At 32.3% G+C, this 22,215-nt stretch overlaps 1 protein-coding gene across 1 annotated transcript; it reads right to left on the reverse strand.

Moving 5' to 3' along the window:
- Window positions 1–3,266: 3,266 nt before the first annotated feature.
- On the reverse strand, window positions 3,267–21,655 carry LOC111702549 (uncharacterized). Its single transcript, XM_023474279.1, has 15 exons — window positions 21,526–21,655; window positions 20,785–20,853; window positions 20,349–20,442; window positions 19,633–19,728; window positions 18,061–18,169; window positions 14,021–14,118; window positions 9,877–9,911; window positions 8,913–9,264; window positions 8,691–8,775; window positions 7,074–7,133; window positions 6,720–6,802; window positions 5,879–6,080; window positions 5,408–5,542; window positions 3,792–3,848; window positions 3,267–3,457 (listed from the first exon to the last, which is right to left on the reverse strand). The coding sequence occupies exons 1-14, from the start codon at window positions 21,573–21,575 to the stop codon at window positions 3,799–3,801; spliced, it is 1,518 nt and encodes a 505-aa protein (XP_023330047.1). The 5' UTR covers window positions 21,576–21,655; the 3' UTR covers window positions 3,267–3,457; window positions 3,792–3,798.
- Window positions 21,656–22,215: the final 560 nt, after the last annotated feature.

A 22,215-nucleotide genomic window follows, 5' to 3' on the forward strand; every position in this document is an offset into this window, starting at 1 on the left:
TAATAAATAATCAAATTAAATATTTATTGCACGAAGATTAAAATTTATACAATATAAATATCACATAGAAAAGTATAATGAATTTTCTGATCTCGAAAGGTATGGTTTACAAAGTAACTATCTCTCCGACTTGAAATGGCAAATAACTGATATGTCAACGAAACCAATAAAAAAAAAATATTTGGAAAAAGTATTTAAAATGAAAAAAGAACACCAGATATAAAGTCCAAATTCAACTAAACACTTTTTAATAAAAACCGTCATGTTTAGTTCATCCCCGGCCACAAAATATATATATGTAATTGTATAGTCATTTTTATTAATATGAATATTGTTAACTTGTGGCCTAATAAATGATTTGATTTGATTTGATTGGATGAACTTTTTCAACAACTTTTTTGATTGTGATTTTTTTAGAGAAAACGTCTAAGTTCGTGTAGTGAGTTATTTTTTTGAACATTGTTTTTCTTTTTCCTGTTATTTACTTTTCTCTTCAACCCCCTCCCCCCCCTCCTTCTCTGGCAGTAGGTTCGCCAATCTCGGTATTACCCCAGTGGGATTTGGCCCGGAATCATGAGCATGATTTGAAGGGGAAGGAAGAAGGGGAAAGGGGGTAAGGATTATAAGGGGAACGAATAACAATTATGATTTATGTGTTCCAACAGTGCAGTGAGAATTGAGATACAGAAAGATATGAGATATCTAGTGAGATACATTGAGATACAGTGAGATGCAGTGAGATACAGTGAGATGCAGTGAGATAAAGTGAGATACACTGAAATCAGTGAAATTCAGTGAGATACTGAGAGATACAGTTAGATAAGGAAAGATACGAGACACTGCTAGTAAGATAAAGTGAGATACAGTGAGATACAATGAGATACAGTAAGATACAGTTAGATACATTGAGATACATTGAGATGCAGTAAGATACACTGAGATACATTGAGATACAGTAAGATAAAGTGAGATACAGTGAGATACATTGATATATAGTAAGATACAGTTAGATACAGTGAGATACAGTGAGATACTGAGATATAAAGTGAGATACAGAAAGATACGAGATACAGTGAGATACAGTAATATACAGTAAGATACAGTAAGATACAGGGATATACTGTGAGATACAGTGAGATACATTGAGATACAGTAAGATACAGTTAGATACAGTGAGATACAGTGAGATACTGAGAGATACAGTGAGATACAGTAAGATAAAGTGAGATACAGTGAGATACATTGAGATACACTAAGATACAGTTAGATACAGTGAGATACAGTGAGATACAGTAAGATACAATGAGATACAGTGAAGTGAGATACAGTGAGATGCAATAAGAAAATTATAAGATTATATTTCAGTAGACTGCATATTTATATATTCCAAAGAAAAAGTTTAGGTGTTTTGACTCGAAACCTGATGGTCCATTTTCAGCAGTGTAGACTATTTACTTGAGTCTAAAAGTCAAATACCTACTCCATAACAATTTTACTCGAGACGTATCTATCCAGGTCTTACTCGTTACCAAGATTAAAGACTAACTCTCCGATTCTAAATGCCACACAGGCAATATCTCAACCAGGCTTAACTCTCCGGTTCTAAAGGACAAACAGTCCAAAATCTCAACAAGGCTTTACTCCCTAGTTCTGAAAGTCACACAGGCAATTGAATTTGCTACACAACACAGGCAGTTTTTCAACCTGGCTTAACTTCTCGGTTCTAAAAGACACACAGTTCAAATCTCAGACTCAATATTCAATCAGGACTGGCTCTAATGTCACACAGGGACACAAGCATCCAATAAGATAGGACTCAAGCTTATTCTCTATACTTAACCAGGACCGGCTTTAATGTCACACAGGGACGCAAGCATCCAACAGTATAAGAATAACTCTCAACCATATCTCAACTTGTATAATTCAACGAGGACCCAAGCTATATTTTAAGCTATATTCGATTCAATGGTAAATCAACTAGCAAAGGTCTCCACTTGTATGTTTCAACGAGAACCAAAGCTGTCTTCCAAGCTTACAATTAGGCTTCTGATAACGTAATCAAAAGCAGAAGCTCAATCAACTAACTTTATTCAACAGCTTAGGTTACAAAGTTAACAGGAATTGGCGTAATTCGATTCCTACAATGTTATTGATTTCACATGATTAAAACCATCGTATTACGTATTTAACCAAAGTTAAAGTTTGAGGTAGATATTTAAAGGATTAAAGAGAATAGATATAACGCAGTTAATCTATCTTTGGCCATATTTTACAGCGTTATTTAAGTATGTCGCATGATTTAAGCTTATTTTGTTAAGTATTCAATGAATAATGTCATTATGTCTGAGTTTAGAACATCAAATCATTTGTAATGTACAACGTACTGCACGTTTACACACTTTTTGCTACAAACTTCCTATTCCATAGTTTTCTGGTTTTCACTGTATTTCATTTATTCATTTATTTAACAATATCTGCCCTGTTTTATTTTTGTTTCCAGATATTATTGTTCATTTAAAATGCTGTGTTGAATGTTGATGACAGTTCAATGATATGAAATTAAGTAATGAAAAGGTAAAAACTTCTAATCAGAGGGGCTCTGCCCCCTTTTAACCCCCCTACATAAACACCCAGTTACGGGCCTGTTTGCTTTGCTTTAAATCTATTTGGTTTATATTCTCAATTTTATGATATTCTCAAAAATTTCAGAATAATTAATTGATAAAATCTTAAAGATCAGGAGAGGGGGTGGGGGGGTTGTAAGATGTAAGAGTTGACAATTTTACAATAGAAATATGAGTGGGAGGTGACCGAGGTGATGAGAGCCCAGGAGAGAGGAAGGTGGGCCGGGTTAAGATTGTGGGGTTAGGACTATAGGATGACTGGAAGGGAGGGAAGGTAGGGTGTCAAATACGTGGAGTCAGACCCCCAGCCTTTATATGGTTAACTCAGACTCCAACAGAAAACAAAAAAGGGTAAAAAAGAAAATATAAAATACATATTAGTACAAAAAATGAGAAATAAAAACAGGAAAATTAACATAACAAAATTTTAACTGACTTTTATGTAGATGTAATACATAATACTGGAATCTAGGAATATATTTTCTAATCAAATATCTTAATTTTAAAACTAAGCGTAATACGGGGTCGTGTGCACTTAAAATATCTTATATTTGTAGAAAAGTATTAAATAAAAAATCAATATCATGACTCACGAGTAAAAACTTTATTTAAATCATATATTTTAACTTTTTAGTTCGATTTTCTATATAAAATAGCTAAATAACACATACAGCTTAACAATATATTTTAATAAAAGATGGCAGATTATACTGATAACAATATTTTTGGCATTTAAAATTTTGTCAACACAGTTTTGAAAATAATAATTTGGTTTATCCTAGGTTCATCTCCAGACTCTACTTTTGATTGAGTTAAATTTTACAAACCAAAACCTGAAAAAATTGAATTCAGATTAATTACTTCTTTAATGTAAACGCAAAATAATTTGATCAAAACTAACAGAAAATTTTAGTTATCGCTTTGTGTTGAAACATGAAAAGCTTTATAATGGTTTTTAAGTAAAGCTTTGATCTGTAAAATAGAAAACTTAAGTATCTGTCATGGAACTTAACTTATATATTTTTTTGAGCTAATGAATTTTAAAGTTTAAGAAGCATGTAAAAAACGGTAAAAACCTGTGGTATTCTTAAAAATTAAACGGATCTCTTCTGTTTGGGATACTCAAATATCAGTATTTTTGTTTATTTTTAAAAAGAGCAAATATACCTTTACTTTATCCGCAGTTCTTTGATTCGGTATGCTGATGATCAGGGGAGAAGCATCCTGCAATATGTTCATGTTCATGTTCATGATCTTGTTTATGTTCATGTTCATGTTCATGATCTTGTTCATTTTCATGTTCATGTTCATGTTCATGTTCATGTTCATGTTCATGTTCATGTTCATGTTCATGTTCATGTTCATGTTCATGTTCATGTTCATGTTCATGTTCATGATCTTGTTCATGCTCACGATCTTGCTCATGCTCATGATCTTGTTCATGTTCATGATCTTGTTCATGTTCATGTTCATGTTAATGTTCATGTTCATGTTCATGTTCATGTTAATGTTCATGTTCATGTTAATGTTTATGATCTTGTTCATATTAGTTTTCATGATCTTGCGTATGTTCATGTTCATGATATTGTTCATGTTCATGTTCTTCTTCATGTTCATGTTCTTCTTCATGTTCATGGTCATGTTCATGTTCATGTTCATGTTCATGTTCATGTTCATGATCTTGTTCATGATCAAGCTCTTGTTAATTTACATGATCTTATTCATGCTCCTGATCTTGTTCAATTACACAATCTTGTTCATGTTCATGATCTTGTTCATGTTCATGATCTTGTTCATAATCATGATCTTGTTCATGTTCATGATCTTGTTCATGTTCATGATCTTGTTCATGTTCATGATCTTGTTCATGTTCATGATCTTGTTTATGTTCACGATCTTATTTATGGTTTTTTATCTTGTTCATGTTCATGGAAATTTTCTAGAGAACGATTTTTGGACCCCCCTCCCCCCCTCCTATCAATTTTGTACATGGATATAGCCGCAGCGCTCGGCCCCCCCCCTAGCCTGTCCTAGCCGCAGTGCTCGGCCCAGAAATTGTCTTAACCTAACCTAACCCTAAAATTATAAAAAAAATAAAAGAATAATAATTTTGCAGAAAAATAAGTGGTCATTTACAAAATTGATAGGAAGGGGGGGGGAAGGGGGCTCCAAATAGCGTATACTAGGACGGAGTCGGACCCCATGATCTTGTTCATTTATATGATCTTGGTCATGTTCATGATCTTGTTCATTTACATGATCTTGATCATTTTCATGATCTTGATCATTTTCATGATCTTGATCATTTTCATGGTCTTGATCATTTACATGATCTTGATTATTTACATGACCTTGATCATTTACATGATCTTGATCATTTACATGATCTTGATCATTTACATGATCTTGATCATTTACATGATCTTGATCATTTACATGATCTTGATTATTTACATGACCTTGATCATTTACATGATCTTGATCATTTACATGATCTTGATCATTTACATGATCTTGTTCATGCTCATGATCTTGTTCATGCTCATGACCTGGTTCATTTACATGATCTGGTTCATTTACGTGATCTTGTTAATGTTTATGGTCTTGTCATGTTTGTGTATGTGTGCATGTATGTGTTTATGTTTATGTCTGAGCAATATTACAAGTTTTTTTTTGCGTTCATGCTTAAATAGATGGTTGCTTAGAAGTTTTCAGGTTAGTTGGTAATTGTTCCTTGATACCATTTTTTTCAGTTTTTTGCTGTTGATGTTCTATAAACTAACCTAATTGACAGTCGAACACACTAGCTGTAGCTCTACCATCTTCAATATCTATCGGAGGTAGGTTGGAGGGATTTATAGGTTGGAGGACTGGTTTATTAGTGACTTGCTGGGCGGGGTAGACACGCCCTCGACACCCTGATAATATATATATATGCATATATCAGGTTTATCTGTTTATGTTCATGTTCATGTTCATCTTTAATTCATGATTATTTTTATGGTTATGTTTATTTTCTTGTTTATGTTAATGTTTATATTTATGTTTATGTTTATGTTTATGTTTATGTTCATGTTTATGTTTATGTTTATGTTTATGTTTATGTTTATGTTTATGTTTATGTTTATGTTTATGTTTATGTTTATGTTTATGTTTATGTTTATGTTTATGCTTATGTTTATGTTTATGTTTATGTTTATGTTTATGTTTATGTTTATGTTTATGTTTATGTTTATGTTTATGTTTATGTTCACCTAGATGTATCCTAGCGACCCCTAATATCTGTTCTAGGTTCTCTGCTGTTTCTTCAGCTGTTTCTAAGCTATTTCTCTTCAATCTCCTGTTTATCTCTTTACTGCTGTTCCTCCGGCTCCCTGCAGTATATAAACTGCTGTTTCCCGTATTGGGTCTTGTAACATCGTGAACATTTACAGAAGGATCAAAGTGACCTAGTCTCTAAAATAATTTAGATTTAAAAAAACTAAAACTTTCTTTGAAGAAATATAATGATATAAATCAAATGAAAACAAATTATCCATTATCCCTTGATCAATACCATTGGTTTATATTCTTCCTTTGTACTCCCCTTGATCTATACCTTTGGTTTATATTATTCCTTTGTACTCCCCTTGATCCATACTTTTGGTTTATATCTTTGTACTCCCCTTGATCCCTACCTTTGGTTTATTTTCTTCCTTTGTACTCCCCTTGATCCCTACCTTTGGTTTATATTCTTCCTTTGTACTCCCCTTGATCCCTACCTTTGGTTTATATTCTTCCTTTGTTATCCCCTTGATCCCTACCTTTGGTTTAAATTCTTCCTTTGTACTCCCCTTGATTCACACCTTTATTTTATATTCTTCCTTTGTACTCCCCTTGATTCCTACCTTTGTTTTATATTCTTCCTTTGTACTTCCCTTGATCCATATCTTTGGTTTATATTCTGCCTTTGTACTCCCCTTGATTCACACCTTTGGTTTATATTCTTCCTTTTGTACTTCCCTTGATCCATACCTTTGGTTTATATTCTTCCTTTGCACTCCCCTTGATTTATACCTTTGTTTTATATTCTTCCTTTGTACCCTTGATCCCTACCTTTGGTTTAAATTCTTCCTTTGTACTCCCATTGATCTCTGAGCTCTCGACTACATTGTCGTACTTGTTAAAGCTCTGATAACCTACGAACAAAAATCTTCTTATTTTTATAAGAAACCGTGCAATGTACATATGCGTAAGCAAGTGAGTCTAAATGATCTAAAAATTGTTTTAAAACAATCTTTTTAGTTTTGGGAACGCTCCTTCTTAGGCTTTCAATCTTTTTACTCATAAACTCTACAGCCGGAATAGGATATGATCAAAGATAAATCCGAAAATGATGTGCATTAACAGAATTAACATTGATAACACTTTATTATGGTAATAAAGTACTTAATGTGCATAAGGGTCTACCTGTATACTTAAATGTTGGACTAAAGGAAACATTGTCTTCAACTTCACCAATAGACTTTTCTAGAAAAATATATATATACAGTTATCTAGATAAAGATTAATAGCTATGTTGTAATTACAAATGACTGTATCTGTATACCTGGATCTGTATACCTGTATTGAAGCTAATATTTGTATCTGTATATCTATATTGAAGCTAACATCTGTATCTGTATACCTGTATTGAAGCTAATATTTGTATCTATATACCTGTATTGAAGCTAATATTTGTATCTGTATACCTGTATCCAAGTATTAGTATCTGTATACCTATATCCAAGATACTATTAGTATCTGTATACCTATATCCAAGCTAGTATTAGTATATGTATACCTGTATCCAAGCTAGTATTTGTGTCTGTATACCTGTATCCAAGCTAGTATTTGTGTCTGTATACCTGTATCCAAGCTAGTATTAGTATCTGTATACCTATATCCAAGCTAGTATTAGTATCTGTATACCTGTATCCAAGCTAGTATTTGTATCTGTATACCTGTATCCAAGCTAGTATTTGTATCTGTTTACTTGTATCCTATCTAGTATTAGTATATGTATACCTGTATCCAATCTAATATTAGTACCTGTATTGAAGCTAGTAGTTGTATCCGTATACCTGTATCCTGCAGTGAAACAACATTTAATACCTTAAGTATTGCTGTAATGTCGTCTTTCTATACCATTGTTTCTGGTTATCACTGTAGCTATTATTTGTATCTGTGTACCTGTATCGAAGCTATCTGCATACCCGTATCCTATCTAGTATTAGTATCTGTATACCTGTAACCTAGCTAGTATTTGTATCTGTATACCTATATTCAAGCTAATATTTGTATTTGCATACTTGTATCCTATCTACAGGGTGTCCCAATAAACATGGGAATTCAGTGACGAATTCGATACTGTCTTTTCAAATAATTCTTTGATTTAGTATAGTGATACCTACTGAGAAAGCTGTAATCAGTAAGAGTTTCGTCTGCTATGTTCACATTTTGTTTGTTTATGTTTTGACTGCATACGGTTGTACTTAGTAAAACAAGAAAATTGGAGTATAAAAACAGTGCAATTTACGTTTTTATAAATTAAACTCTAGCAGACATAATAATATTATGGCTTTTGAAATTAGGTATTATAATGCTAATTCATAACAAAGACGATATCAAATTCGTCACTGAATTCCCATGTTTATTGGGACACCCTGTAGCATTAGTATCTGTATACGTGTATCTAAGCTAGTATTAGTATCTGTATACCTGTGCACAAGCTAGTATTTGTATCTGTATACCTGTGCACAAGCTAGTATTTGTATCTGTATACCAGTATCCAATCTATAATATTAGTGTATTGTATATCTGTATCCTAGCTGGTATTTGAATCGCTATACCTATATCCAAGCTAATATTAGTGTATTATATACCTATATCCTAGCTAGAATTTGTATCTGTATACCTGTATCCAATCTATAATATTAGTGTATTGTATACCTGTATCCTAGTTAGTAATTGTATCTGTATACCTGTATCCAAGCTATTATTTGTATCTGTATACCTGTATCCAAGCTATTATTTGTATCTGTATACCTGTATCCAAGCTAGTATTTGTATCTGTGGAAGTATCTGCAGATGAGTTTGAGGATGAACTAGAATGTATCTCAGCACTACAAACCTTAAAAATTCTATTTAATTATGCATTTTAACAACTATTTATTCCTTAGTTGTTTAAGGAAGCATTCAAATATCCAAATTATTATTCAAATATCCAGATTATTATTCAAATATCCAGATTATTATTAAGATTCTAACCTTGTATTTATCTTCACATTGAGCTGAATGTAAAGGATGTACAGCGCAGCGGCTAGGAGTATTACTGGTCCAAGTTGATTGATCGATTGATCTCCGCTCACCCTTCTTCTTCTTCTGCTTTACAACGGCGAATATGATGACAAAGACAATGATGAAGATGAGAACGATGATGATGGAGATGATGAGGATGATGATGTTGATGCTGCTAGCAACTGAGGATGAAAGGGGTGAGGGTTGAATGATACGGATGATTGTATTGATCTGTGTTGAGTATAGAGGTAGGTTTGAATCATCAAGCTGACCAGCTGAGCAGACTAGAATTTCACCATCATCCTCTACTCGTCCTGAATACCTGAAATACAGAACAAATATAGGGACACTAAGCTTAAGTAACCATCAATTTACTGAGTGGCATTTACGATTCACAACGGTACCCTTAAAAGCTTTGATCAAGAAGGAAAACAATACCTATGTTTTAAAATCATTTTTTCTAAAAAGTGACTTGCGGATTTCAACTACAGAAACATGGGAGACAATCATTAAAATTAAACACTTTTAAAATAAAGAAAACGACGATATCTTCCACAGTATCGATCAGATAAAGGTTTAAAGGACACTGTTGTGAATCGGTCACTTGAAATAATAAAGATACTATCTTTAAGATTGTGTAGAATAATGATGTATCTATAAATATATAAATATATATATTGTTATAGCCAGGTAAAGTAAACCCTACAGATGCTAATTAGTTAATTATTCAGAAACCACAGGGTATTTCCTTACAGGAGGATGAGAGGATGAATATTGGATGAGAGGATTAATATAGGATGAGAGGATGAATATTGGATGAAAGGATGAATATAGGATGAAAGAATGAATATAGGATAAAAGGAAGAATATAGGAAAAGGGGATGAGAGGATGAATGCATAGATGAATGATAACTAAATAGTTTCTAATTGTTACCTGAGAGTTGAACTTGGACTTCCGCTCCCTACTTCCTGAACAGATAGATACATATAGATAGACAGATAAATAGATAGATAGATCAATATAGATATATATATAGATACATACATAGATAGATCAATAAATAGATAGATAGATAAAGATGGACAAATAAATAGACAGATAGATCAATATAGATAGATAGATAGATACAGGCGCGCAACTAGGGGTGGGCAGGGGGCCAGGCCCCCCTAGCCTGATTAAGGGGGGGTATGCACCTCCCTTAAGAAGTCTTTCCCCCCTGTAGGGGGCAAGAAGTGACGAAGTCCACCGTGTTTTGCAATTTAGCGATTCATGAATCCTGATCCTGAGCAAATTTAAGAGCTCTTATCGTAAAATAAAAAAAAAGATAATTGAACGTTAGTTTATTGAGCTTAGTTGCAATCGATATAGCACAAAATACACCATATACACACACACAGACCCCCTTCGTCTCCGAGCCTAACTACTGCCGTAGATCAGAACAGGTTGACAAGGTTCCAAGGTGCCTTAATCTTTATTTTTTTCATTATGCTGTTTTTTCCTGGGAAAGGGAAAGGGGGATTATTAAGTATTTTTTAGATATTTTCACTCAGTTCTGCACTTTTTATGATATTGCTTTAATACTGTAGTACAACTATTAAATTAATCCTACATGTTCACCGCAAATATTGTGTGATGTGTCATATTAAAAAAAATATTTTTCATGTAAAATCATGAATTTTTAATGAAAGGCATTTCTTGTCAGTTTTTGAGTACAATGTACATATTTTATTTATGGTTAATTCTAATGAAAATTTATATATATGTATGTAATTTGTAAATTAATTATTTTTGTGATTTATACAAGAATAGATTTCTTTTTTTATTTCTTATCAGATGTGTTGACTTACTGAATATCCGGTTGGTACGGTTAGTTTATTATTGTTTAAGTATAACACACATTTTTCTTGCCCCCCCCCCTAAAAATGTTTAGGGGGGCAAAAAAATTTTCGCGCTTCGTGCGAAATATTTCATCCTAGCCCCCCCCCCTTAACCAAATGTCTAATTGCGCGCCTTGATAGATACAGTGATAGTCCAAATAACCCGGAATAATGATTAATGTTAATTTATTGAAACTTTAAAGTCGTCTTTGACCTTAGAAATGGATTGCGGCATTCAACATTGGTAACAGCTGATTTTAGCAATAATTTTTTAGAAAACAATAATAATAGAATAGAATAGAATAGCCCAAATCCTGCAATTTCAAAAATGTGGTCTGCCATTTTTTTGCTCGCTTAAATACCAGAGATAGATAGATAGATAGATAGATAGATAGATAGACAGACAGATAGATAGATAGATAGATAGATAGATAGATAGATAGATATATATATAGATAGATAGATAGATAGATAGATAGATAGATAGATAGATAGATAGATAGATAGATAGATAGATAGATAGATAGATAGATAGATAGAAATGTTATTGCAATAATTAATATTTGTGAAACAAAGAACAATTATATTTTCAATATAAGTTCAATAAAATTCTTGAAAACTTAGGAAACCAATTATAAAGCTTACATATATAATTTTTTTCATTAGGATTTGGACTGGATGTTTTTTCATCAGGATTTGGACTGGATGTTTTTTTATCATGATTTGGACAGGATGTTTTTTCATCATGATTTGGACTGGATGTTTTTCATCAGGATTTGGACTGGATGTTCTTTTTTATCAGGATTTGGACTGGATATTTTTTCATCAGGATTTGGACTGGATGTATTAAAAAATAAAGGAAAAATCCAATGTTCTCAACGATCTTGGACATTAAATTGGGTTAAACGTATTTAAAGGTATTTCTAAACGTTTTCTATTTTCCAGAATCATAATGATTATTTACAACTACTTTACAGGGAAAGTTAAGGGAATTTTACTTCACCAAGGGTTCCCAACACCAATTTTGTTTATAAAACATGCAGAGCGAAGCGAGGGATATTTTTTAGGCAAAGTTGGTCAAGGAAACCCGTCTTTAAGAAAAATTATAATTTCCCGAAAAATTTCATCGTCTTTTGAGATGAAAATTCGAGAATTTTTCCCGAAAACTTCGCAGAACGGGTGGTTATTTTACATAATTGTCCCAAGGAACATTCAACCTGAGTCAATATAATACACAAATAGACATAGATTTGTTAAACAAAAATATTTTTAGTTTTTATACATTTAATTTTATTTAATTTTATAAAATATATCTATGTATTAGTTTTTCATGCCAAAACCAGAGTCAAATTTTGAAGAAAAAATAGGTTTTATGTAAAGGTGAGAGGCTTGGAAGCGCCGTCTAAAATCTTTTTTTTTGTAGCGTCAGTTGCGGCTCGGGATCCATTTGGATACGACTCCCCCCCCATAGTGCTGTATTTGTTGAGATCTGACAAGCAAAGTGTAGTTTAGTTTTTCTTTAGAAAAATATCGCATCAGGAAGTTCTGGTAAAGTTTAGTTTTTTTCTCAAAAAATGCATGAAATGATTAAAAAATGAAAAGGCAATGCATTTAAATGTTCAGCGTTCTAATATTTACACTTTTCATTCCACCGAGAAATAGTTAAGTTTAGCAATTAGACTGCAGATTGGTTTGATTAAAGAAATATATAATCTGTACTATACAGCTCGGAATATGCAAGGTGCAGACAGTTGCAATGCAAAATTAATTTTTCTTCTTTTCAAATCGTAGTTTGTTTATATTTTAGGTCGTCTTTAAAGTCGCATACTTTACGAAAACCCCCTGTATTGGCAGTATACTGTATGCTGAAGCTAACTGTACAAAATATTGCGTCAGGGAATATGTTTTATATGTTTTATCAATAGAGAGGGAGGGGGGGGGGGAATATGGGGGCAAATAAATTCATAAGATTTAGAGAGGGTAGAAAAAATAATAAACAAATGTAAAAATTTAAGAAAGAACAATATGTTTTATAATTTAGATTTTGACCAAGTTAAGAAGTTAAATAGTGTTGCTCGATGAAACAAGTAAAGAAGGTTAAAGTTAAGAAGTGTGACATGAAGGAAGAGTAATGAAGGAGGAAGTAATAAGTTCTGCTGGAAGGAATGTTAAGCCAGTGAAAGTTAAAAGGTGTGGCTTAAAGTTGAAGTAAAGAAGTGGGAGGCTAAGAAGTGTGAATTGAAGAAGTTAAGAAGTGTGAATTAGAGGAGACGTTAAGAAGTGTGAATTGAAGGAGAAGTAAAGAAGTGTGAATTGGAGGAGAAGTTAAGATGGTGAAAGTAAGAAGTTCTGCTTGAAGGAAAGTTAAGAAGGCGGAAGTTAAGAAGTGTGAATTGAAGGAGAAGTTAAGAAGGTGGAAGTTAAGAAGTGCAACTTGAAGGAGAAATCAAGAAGTGTGAATAGAACGAGAAGTTAAAAAGGGGAATGTTAAAAAGTGTGAATTGAAGGAGATATTAAGAAGTGTGATTTTGAGGAGAAGTTAAGAAGGTCGAAAAAAGTAGTTCTGTTTGAAGGAAAGTTTAGAGGTTGGAAGTTAAGAAGTGAAAATTGAAGGAGAAGTTAATAAGTGAGAATTGGAGGAGAAGTAAAGAAGTGTGAATTGGAGGAAAATTAAAGAAGTGTGAATTGGAGGAGAAGTATAGAAGTGTGAATTAAAGAAGAAGTTAAGAAGGTGGAACTTAAGAAGTCTGAATTGGAGGAGAAGTTAAGAAGGTGAAAGTAAGAAGTTCTGCTTGAAGGAAAGTTAAGAAGGAGAAGTAAAGAAGTCTGAATTGAAGGAGAAGTTAAGAAGGTTGAATGGTAAATGTAATGGGGGAGATTGGAGCAGTAGTAAATGAAATTGAGTGGAGGTGGGGGGGGGAGAAGGGTGGAAGGGGGAAACAGGGAGGGTGGAGGGGGGAAGGGCGTAAAGACAGAGAATTGGTAGGATCATGTTGAAAGGGGAAACTAGGGAGAGAAGAGGGAAAGGGGAATTCTTGAACATCAGAACTTTTCCACAATCCCCTGGGGAAGCCATAAAAAGAAAAATCCCCCTGACACAATTTACATTTCCTGCTCTTAATATCGTAGATAGATAGATAGGTAGATAGAGAAGTAAAATCAAGAAAAATTAGTTTTTAATTGTTGAAACATGTATGTACCTTTAATTTCTCTCCCGGGTACTGCCAGTACACTGCTGCAGAGGGTACACCATCCTTAGCTGTACACTGTACATCTATACTCTCACCCTCAACTACATCTGTACAGTGTACATGGAATATACAAATATTATTATCATCTTCAGAGCTATATTTTACACAAATCTATCTTTATCTAACTTAACTCGGAAAAGTATAATTCGAATTTCATGTCACCCCGTTAAAGACTGCATGAACTTTTTGACATGAAAAATGTGAATAGTTTATTAAGCATATTTAGTACAACTATTTACTAAGGTATGCTTGACTCTAGATATGCCTTGTTAAATCTTATAAGAAAACCTCTGTTATATTTAGGTCTAGCTTCAACAAGGAAATCACAGTTTTCACAGAGAAGACAACAGTGGTAATTTTAATGTTCTAAATGGAAAACTTAAATATCACTCTTGTATGCCAAGTCCATTAGCGCCTGATCCAATCAGGGTTCAGCAATATGTTTGGTGTCTATTCTGAACCAATAGAAATTGCATGGCGGTTACATCTATCTTTCTATCTTGCTCATTATCCAATTAGAGATAAATCTTTAAATCGGCGCTAACAGTAAATGGAAATATTTACTTCTACTGAAACTATAGTGATATACATAACACGATAGAGTAATTTTTTTCTATAGTTAAATTAAATAAGTGACCCTCCGGCCTCCATGCACAGAACTAGGTTTGAAAAACTAACCCGAACAAAAGTGTGGAAAAAACGTCGTTTTTCTGACTTGAAAAATGATTTTTTAAGATAATTCCTCCATTGTTTCGTATAAGTCACTTTTGCAGAGAAACCAGAAATGAAAATAAACTGTTTGAATACTAAATCTGATTAATACTTCATCATACAAAGCTCTTCAGGATACCGTTGTAAATCGGACATGCATGGAAGGTCAGTTGAAATTTCGCTTACAGTCCCTTTGAATAGTTTGAACTGGTGTCGGCCGGGTTTTGCATAGTTTGCTGGAAGAACTGTATTTGAGAGAGTTATTTTAGACAAAAGGTCTCGAAATAAACTAACACACGGTAAACTAGAGGTACTCGACCTAAAGCAACATACGGTAAACTAGAGGTACTCGACCTAAAGCAACATACGGTAAACTAGAGGTACTCGACCTAAAGCAACATACGGTAAACTAGAGGTACTTATTAAACTGAAACTAAACTGAAAGTAAACTGCAACTAAACTGAAACTAAACTGAAACTAAACTAAAACTAAACTGAAACTAAACTGAAACTAAACTGAAACTAAACTTAAACTTCACTGAAACTAAACTGAAACTGAATGAATGTTTGAGATGAAAAGATATAATTCCTTAGAGGAAGAAGGAGAATTGTGCATTGTACACTGTACACTGCACAGAGCAAACATTATAGTATTCTAAAATTATTTCGGGATAATCAAAAATTTATCTTTGTCTTTTTATTTTGTGACATTTTTTACGTTTTATTTTCTTTTTTTTCTACAATTTAAAATTTTTCCTGTAATTTAACCTTTTTTATTCTTTCCTTTATGCTATATGTAAAAAGTGAGTTTGAAAACTCGTGACTAAATAATTAATTGTTCTGGAAAACAAGGATTTCAGTGTAAAAAGTAGTAGACCAAATCAACCTGAGTCAATATAATACACAAATAGACATAGATTTGTTAAACAAAAATATTTTTAGTTTTTATACATTTAATTTTATTTAATTTTATAAAATATATCTATGTATTAGTTTTTCATGCCAAAACCAGAGTCAAATTTTGAAGAAAAAATAGGTTTTATGTAAAGGTGAGAGGCTTGGAAGCGCCGTCTAAAATCTTTTTTTTTGTAGCGTCAGTTGCGGCTCGNAGATAGATAGATAGATAGATAGATAGATAGATAGATAGATAGATAGATAGATAGATAGATAGATAGATAGATAGATAGATAGATAGATAGATAGATAGATAGATAGATAGATAGATAGATAGATAGATAGATAGATAGATAGATAGATAGATAGATAGATAGATAGATAGATAGATAGATAGATAGATAGATAGATAGATAGATAGATAGATAGATAGATAGATAGATAGATAGATAGATAGATAGATAGATAGATAGATAGATAGATAGATAGATAGATAGATAGATAGATAGATAGATAGATAGATAGATAGATAGATAGATAGATAGATAGATAGATAGATAGATAGATAGATAGATAGATAGATAGATAGATAGATAGATAGATAGATAGATAGATAGATAGATAGATAGATAGATAGATAGATAGATAGATAGATAGATAGATAGATAGATAGATAGATAGATAGATAGATAGATAGATAGATAGATAGATAGATAGATAGATAGATAGATAGATAGATAGATAGATAGATAGATAGATAGATAGATAGATAGATAGATAGATAGATAGATAGATAGATAGATAGATAGATAGATAGATAGATAGATAGATAGATAGATAGATAGATAGATAGATAGATAGATAGATAGATAGATAGATAGATAGATAGATAGATAGATAGATAGATAGATAGATAGATAGATAGATAGATAGATAGATAGATAGATAGATAGATAGATAGATAGATAGATAGATAGATAGATAGATAGATAGATAGATAGATAGATAGATAGATAGATAGATTATAAATAATATATCTATCTATGTATCTATCTAGATAGATAGATAGATAGATAGATAGATAGATAGATAGATAGATAGATAGATAGATAGATAGATAGATAGATAGATAGAGATTGATATATAAAGATACATATATAAATTAATAGACAGACAGACAAATAGTTAGACAGGCAGACGGACACACGAACAGACACACAAACAGCTGACAGACAGATTGGAAATTTCCTGAGTTTTGCCATGTAAAGAATGAATGTTAGCTAACTGTCAAGGGTTTAACTACAAGATTATATGTTGGCTGAAATGAATGTTAGCTAACTGTCAAGGGTTTAACTACAAGATTATATGCTGGCTGAAATGAATGTTAGCTAACTGTCAAGGGTTTAACTACTAGATTATGTGTTGGCTGAAATGAATGTTAGCTAACTGTCAAGGGTTTAACTACAAGATTACATGTTGGCTGAAATGACTGTCAAGGGTTTAACTACAAGATTATATTTTGGCTGAAATGACTGTCAAGGGTTTAACTACAAGATTATATGTTGGCTGAAATGACTGTCAAGGGTTTAACTACAAGATTATATGTTGGCTGAAATGACTGTCAAGGGTTTAACTACAAGATTATATGTTGGCTGAAATGACTGTCAAGGGTCTATAAACTACTAAGAATTTCAGAATCGTCACGCCCTGCTAAAAGTTTCCCCTTGAATTGATCTAAAATATTTGGAGATGTTTAATTTAATGATTTTTAACCTTTTCCTACTTACCTCTTCTTAAGTATAATCCCCCCCCCTCTTCGCGTTTATTCATATGAACATAAGTCACAACACACAAACAAACAACCTCGTATTGTTGCAGCATGCTCTTTTCCACACTAATCTTTTTTCAACGACAAATTTTTCAAGGAACCCTTTTCCTTGTTTTCTAAAACCATTTTCAAAGTAATGGCCTTTATTCGCCTAGGGTACCAAGGAGAAGAAGACCCCTCCCAATCTTTGAACAACCCCTGCACCCCCTTTTTACCTCTTATTAACACCTGTCTTTCATTTACTTAAATAATCTCCCTACCCCTTTACTTACCTTAATACTCACCTCAGTTCTGCTCAGAGGTAAGAGATTTACAGAGATCGATTATCAGCTAAAATATGCGATATTTTTAACAGCATGTTCCATGGTGTACAAGTACTGTACGATTTGGACTGGATGTATTAAAAAATAAAGGAAAAATCCAATGTTCTCAACGATCTTGGACATTAAATTGGGTTAAACGTATTTAATTATAATTATTATTATCAATATTATTTTGAGTTTAATCAATAATTATTATAATTTTTAGCAATTAATCAATTAATAAACTTAACCGACCTATCGATGACAGGTTTGTGTACAGCTGATTATGTACTCCAATGTACAGGTTGGCGGGCTGGGCCACCAGCAGGTCAAAACTTGCTCTGCTCGTTACAAACGTCTCAGCCTAAACTCAACCCAAGGTTAACACCATGGTTTAAAAGAAATTAAACCCGAATTTACGATATTATTTGGGGCAAAATAGTTGTTAGCAATAACAACTATTTTATTGAGAGTTGGGGTGTCGGGAATACAAAGAGAAAAAGATGTTTAGTAAGTTTTTTTTTCAATAAAAATAATCTGCATCTTCATATTTTACAAATAATATAAAGACTCTTATTTAAGAGACTGTTATAGTATGCTAAAGTTATCCTGCAGAGGGAGATCATGACTTATAATCATTTGACAAGGGTTGCCTTTATTCCTTTATCTGATTAATTATATGGAAGGAATCGTTGTTTCTCTACTTTGAAAAGTGTTCAATTCTCACAATTTTTATTTTCACTATTATAGAGAAACCACAATTGAAAATAATCAACACCAAAAGAAATAACCATGGATATCTCAATCATTTTTGATCAGACAGCAAAGCCTTTAAGGGTGCTTATGAGAATCAGACATTCCTGTCTATAAATGAAGGGTCACACTTGAGATTACGCCTAAAGTCCCTTTAAGGAAAAAGGGTTTTCTCATTTAGCATTTTATGACTTTCGTTTTCTACAAATGAATTTTTTTATTTTGTAAAGCTGAAGAAATCATCTGAAGTGTTTCGTAACGATTAAACGTTTTTATTTGGATATCGAGATTATCTTAGGGGAAAAGAAGAGAAGACGGGATGGATCAGGATGTAGGGGGTTTATAAAAGTGGTGGATTAGGACGGAGTGGAAGAGGCCAGGGATTATCGGAGAGGGATTATTACACAGGTGGTAGGAAGAGGGCAATGAAAAATCTAATATGAAATACACTGCCCCTTAATAAAAGACTGAAAATATTCTTATCAGGTAATTTAGAATTCCAGCCCTCATCTCACTCCCCCTTGGTATGTGATCTGCTACATTCTCCTGGCTACTTTGTATTGTTTTATGAACTTCTGTACCCGCCCAATTAGAGAAGAAAGAAAGAAGGAGTAATAAAATAAGAAAGGCATAAAATAGAAAATCAGACTGTGGAAAATATGAGAAAATACAGAATTGAAAGTGGTGAGAGAATCAAGTTGTTTTCGTCTTAAAGATTTTTTTCAAGTCAAAATTTATTTTTAAGAAAAAACTATAGTGGTAAAAATGTGGTAAATTAACAAAAAATCTAAACGCAGCGTGGGAGTGTGTCCGTCTGCGATGAAATCCCTTGAAGTAAAAGATAAGGGGTTAACCCTAAACTATTCAAAACAGTTTCTGTTTCCAATTAATGGATCTAGGGGAGGGAAGGGGGTTTATAGGGGAACTTTAAGACTTTGACAAAAACAGACAAAATAATCTAAAAATAGAAGAAATTCGCTTCGTAAATTCCTTCCGAGTGTTTAAATCGAAGGTGAGGGACAAACTATTTAGATTAGAAAATTAGATATAAAATAAAAAATCAGCTTGAGTTTCCTGGTTTAACAGACAAATGAAGGTACCAGTGTGTACTGTCGACAAATTATTTATCGACAGTCGACACGAAGTACTGTCTCCAGAAATCGACATACCCTGAAAAAAATATAAATTATTCAGTTAAAAAAAAGTATTTTTGTATTTTAAACACTATTTAATGTTTGATAAGGGTTTAGTTTAGTTTACAAATCATCCATGTTTTTCAGGTAAAGGAAGAGGAAACCAAAGAAAAAGAGAATAATTTACAATTAATTTTTTACAAAAGTTAACAGAGTTGGGATGCTATTTTACTTAATTGTCCCATGGGAAAATTATGTTAAGTTAACATTAAGCTACAAATATTTCACAATAGAAATAAAAATTTCCTATCTTGTGTAAAAATGTATGTAGGGTAGGATTTTAATTCGGAAATTGATACAACCGAAAAAATAAAAGAATATAAAAGTATAAAAATTAGAACTCCCATGATTATAAAGGACTATTTATGATTCCCCCCCCCCCCCTCTCCTTCTATTTCTATTGAAAGGACATGTATTGATTATTAGTAATATTTAAACAAAATAGTTAATCCATGGCTAGAAATCTAGGGTTTATACTTCAAATAAAACAAAGAAGATATCTAAATATTTTAATATTATACATACTTAAATAATGTTTAATTATTATCTAACTACTTAACAATCGCTTTAAATGATTTATGATGAATCTATATATACCTGTGATCCTGAACAAACGGTAGAATAAGATCCTGTTTCATTAATAGCACACACCTTACCCCCATCTGGTGTTCGCCACAAACAAAAAAACCATCTGGAAAAATAAACATTGAAAGTGAAATATTTTCCTATTAGCATCAAAACACTAAGACTTTGATATGACCTTGTTATATTTTGCTATATTTTTTTTATTAAGAAATTCACTCGAAGTTAGTTTTAGAGACTTTTTTCAGAAACAATTCATTTAATTTTTATTTTCATGAGGCATTTTTTTCAAAATATTATTAAAATGAAAATCTCTTTAATGGAAATTTCAAGATAATTTTAATAAATGGAATATCAAGGTCGTGTCAAAAATTTTAATTTTTTTATATTAAACATGAAAAACCGTGAATTATGTAGTAAAAGAATGCTTCTTGATTGTTAAAAAACTTACTTATTCTCCGATGTGCATTCAAATGTTACATTTTCTCCAATCCCTGCAGTTTTCAATCCAGTCACCAAACTATATACGATAATATTCAAATATACAGAAACCACTTTTTTTAATAAGAGAGAAGGTAAAAAGTGCCAGGAACCGTTGCTTCATTTTACCCCCCGTTTCAAATATATTTATTGGTTTATTAGACGCAAAAGGAAAAATGTTGAAACTTCACTGTTCTTAGGTTGGTTTAAAAGAAATTTTAGGGACTATTATGAATATTAAATGAAAGGTATACCCTGCTAAACCATTTTCTCACAGAAAAAATGTCAAAGGATTCATCCATTGCTTGTCTATTACTGCTAAAATGTCGTTGTTGTTACTTGAAAAAGGTTAAAAGAGGAATCATTTTAAAATTAGGAATTGGAAACTCATGTTTATTGGATGTTATTGATGGAAGCTGAGTTCTCAATCAAAACTAGGAGGTAGGGGGGGAGGGGGTTGGAGTTAATATTTAATGATGATGTGTAGATACACATGTTTATTTGTCAGGGGATTATGTACTGTGTACATGTAGGGGATTTATACTAATGATGCTGTATAGAGTAAACTACTCAATTATTAATTATTATAATAATCAAAAATAATTAGACCATCATATTGTTGTAAAGGGGAAGGAAATGGATAGAAAAGGGGGAGGAGAGGAGGAGAAAGGAAAGGGGGGGGGGTGGTGTAAGATAATTACCCCTGCAATACCTAAAGCTAAACCCGAAGAATATGAGGCCTAGAAAGCCAGGTCTGATCATATTGATTCCGTTAATATTTGTGCACTTCAAACCATTTTATTCTAAATCACGAGATATCATAATTTAAACTTAGTTCAATTAAACTTTTACATGTTTTACGACAACTTTTTAGCTTATTCAAACTTTATTTCACTTGTTCATCAAACATTGGGGTACTGCCTTAAACCATATACATAAAATTAGTAGTTGATCTTTTTTTGAAAAAGTCTTTTTATAAGTGAATTTAAAATTGTTTTCAAGATTTGAATCAATTTTTCATATAAAGCCATTTTTTTGAAAAATTATCTATTTATATTCAGCTTGTGTGTCCAATTCCATGATGTTTTTTTATGTTTCCGTTTTGACAGGTTTTTAAAATTTGACAATGAATGTTTAGTTATTAGTTCTGCTCAGAGGTAAGAGATTTACAGAGATCGATTATCAGCTAAAATATGCGATATTTTTAACAGCATGTTCCATGGTGTACAAGTACTGTACACGACCAATCAGCAAACATCTGTATTCAGGGATATTTAAGGATCCTTTGGATACGAAACACAAAATCTTCAAAAAAAGACTGAATTCATAAATGTTATGTTTCATGTTCAAAATTGGAGTATTTCTTTAAAAGTTGTAAAACGAATGGGTATTATGTTCAACA

Source organism: Eurytemora carolleeae, unplaced genomic scaffold, assembly GCF_000591075.1.
Source record: "Eurytemora carolleeae unplaced genomic scaffold, Eaff_2.0 scaffold183, whole genome shotgun sequence".
Taxonomy (NCBI): Eukaryota; Metazoa; Arthropoda; class Copepoda; order Calanoida; family Temoridae; genus Eurytemora; species Eurytemora carolleeae.

What these genes read in the sequence shown, in the direction of transcription:
- LOC111702549 (XM_023474279.1), bottom strand. Translation starts at nt 21,575, where the DNA reads ATGATCAGACCTGGCTTTCTAGGCCTCATATTCTTCGGGTTTAGCTTT. An exon ending in AGTCCAAGTTCAACTCTCAG is followed by an intron (nt 9,265 to 9,876) that starts GTAACAATTAGA and finishes TCTGTATTTCAG; the next exon opens with GTATTCAGGACGAGTAGAGG. An exon ending in GGTCGCTAGGATACATCTAG is followed by an intron (nt 5,543 to 5,878) that starts GTGAACATAAAC and finishes ATATATTATCAG; the next exon opens with GGTGTCGAGGGCGTGTCTAC.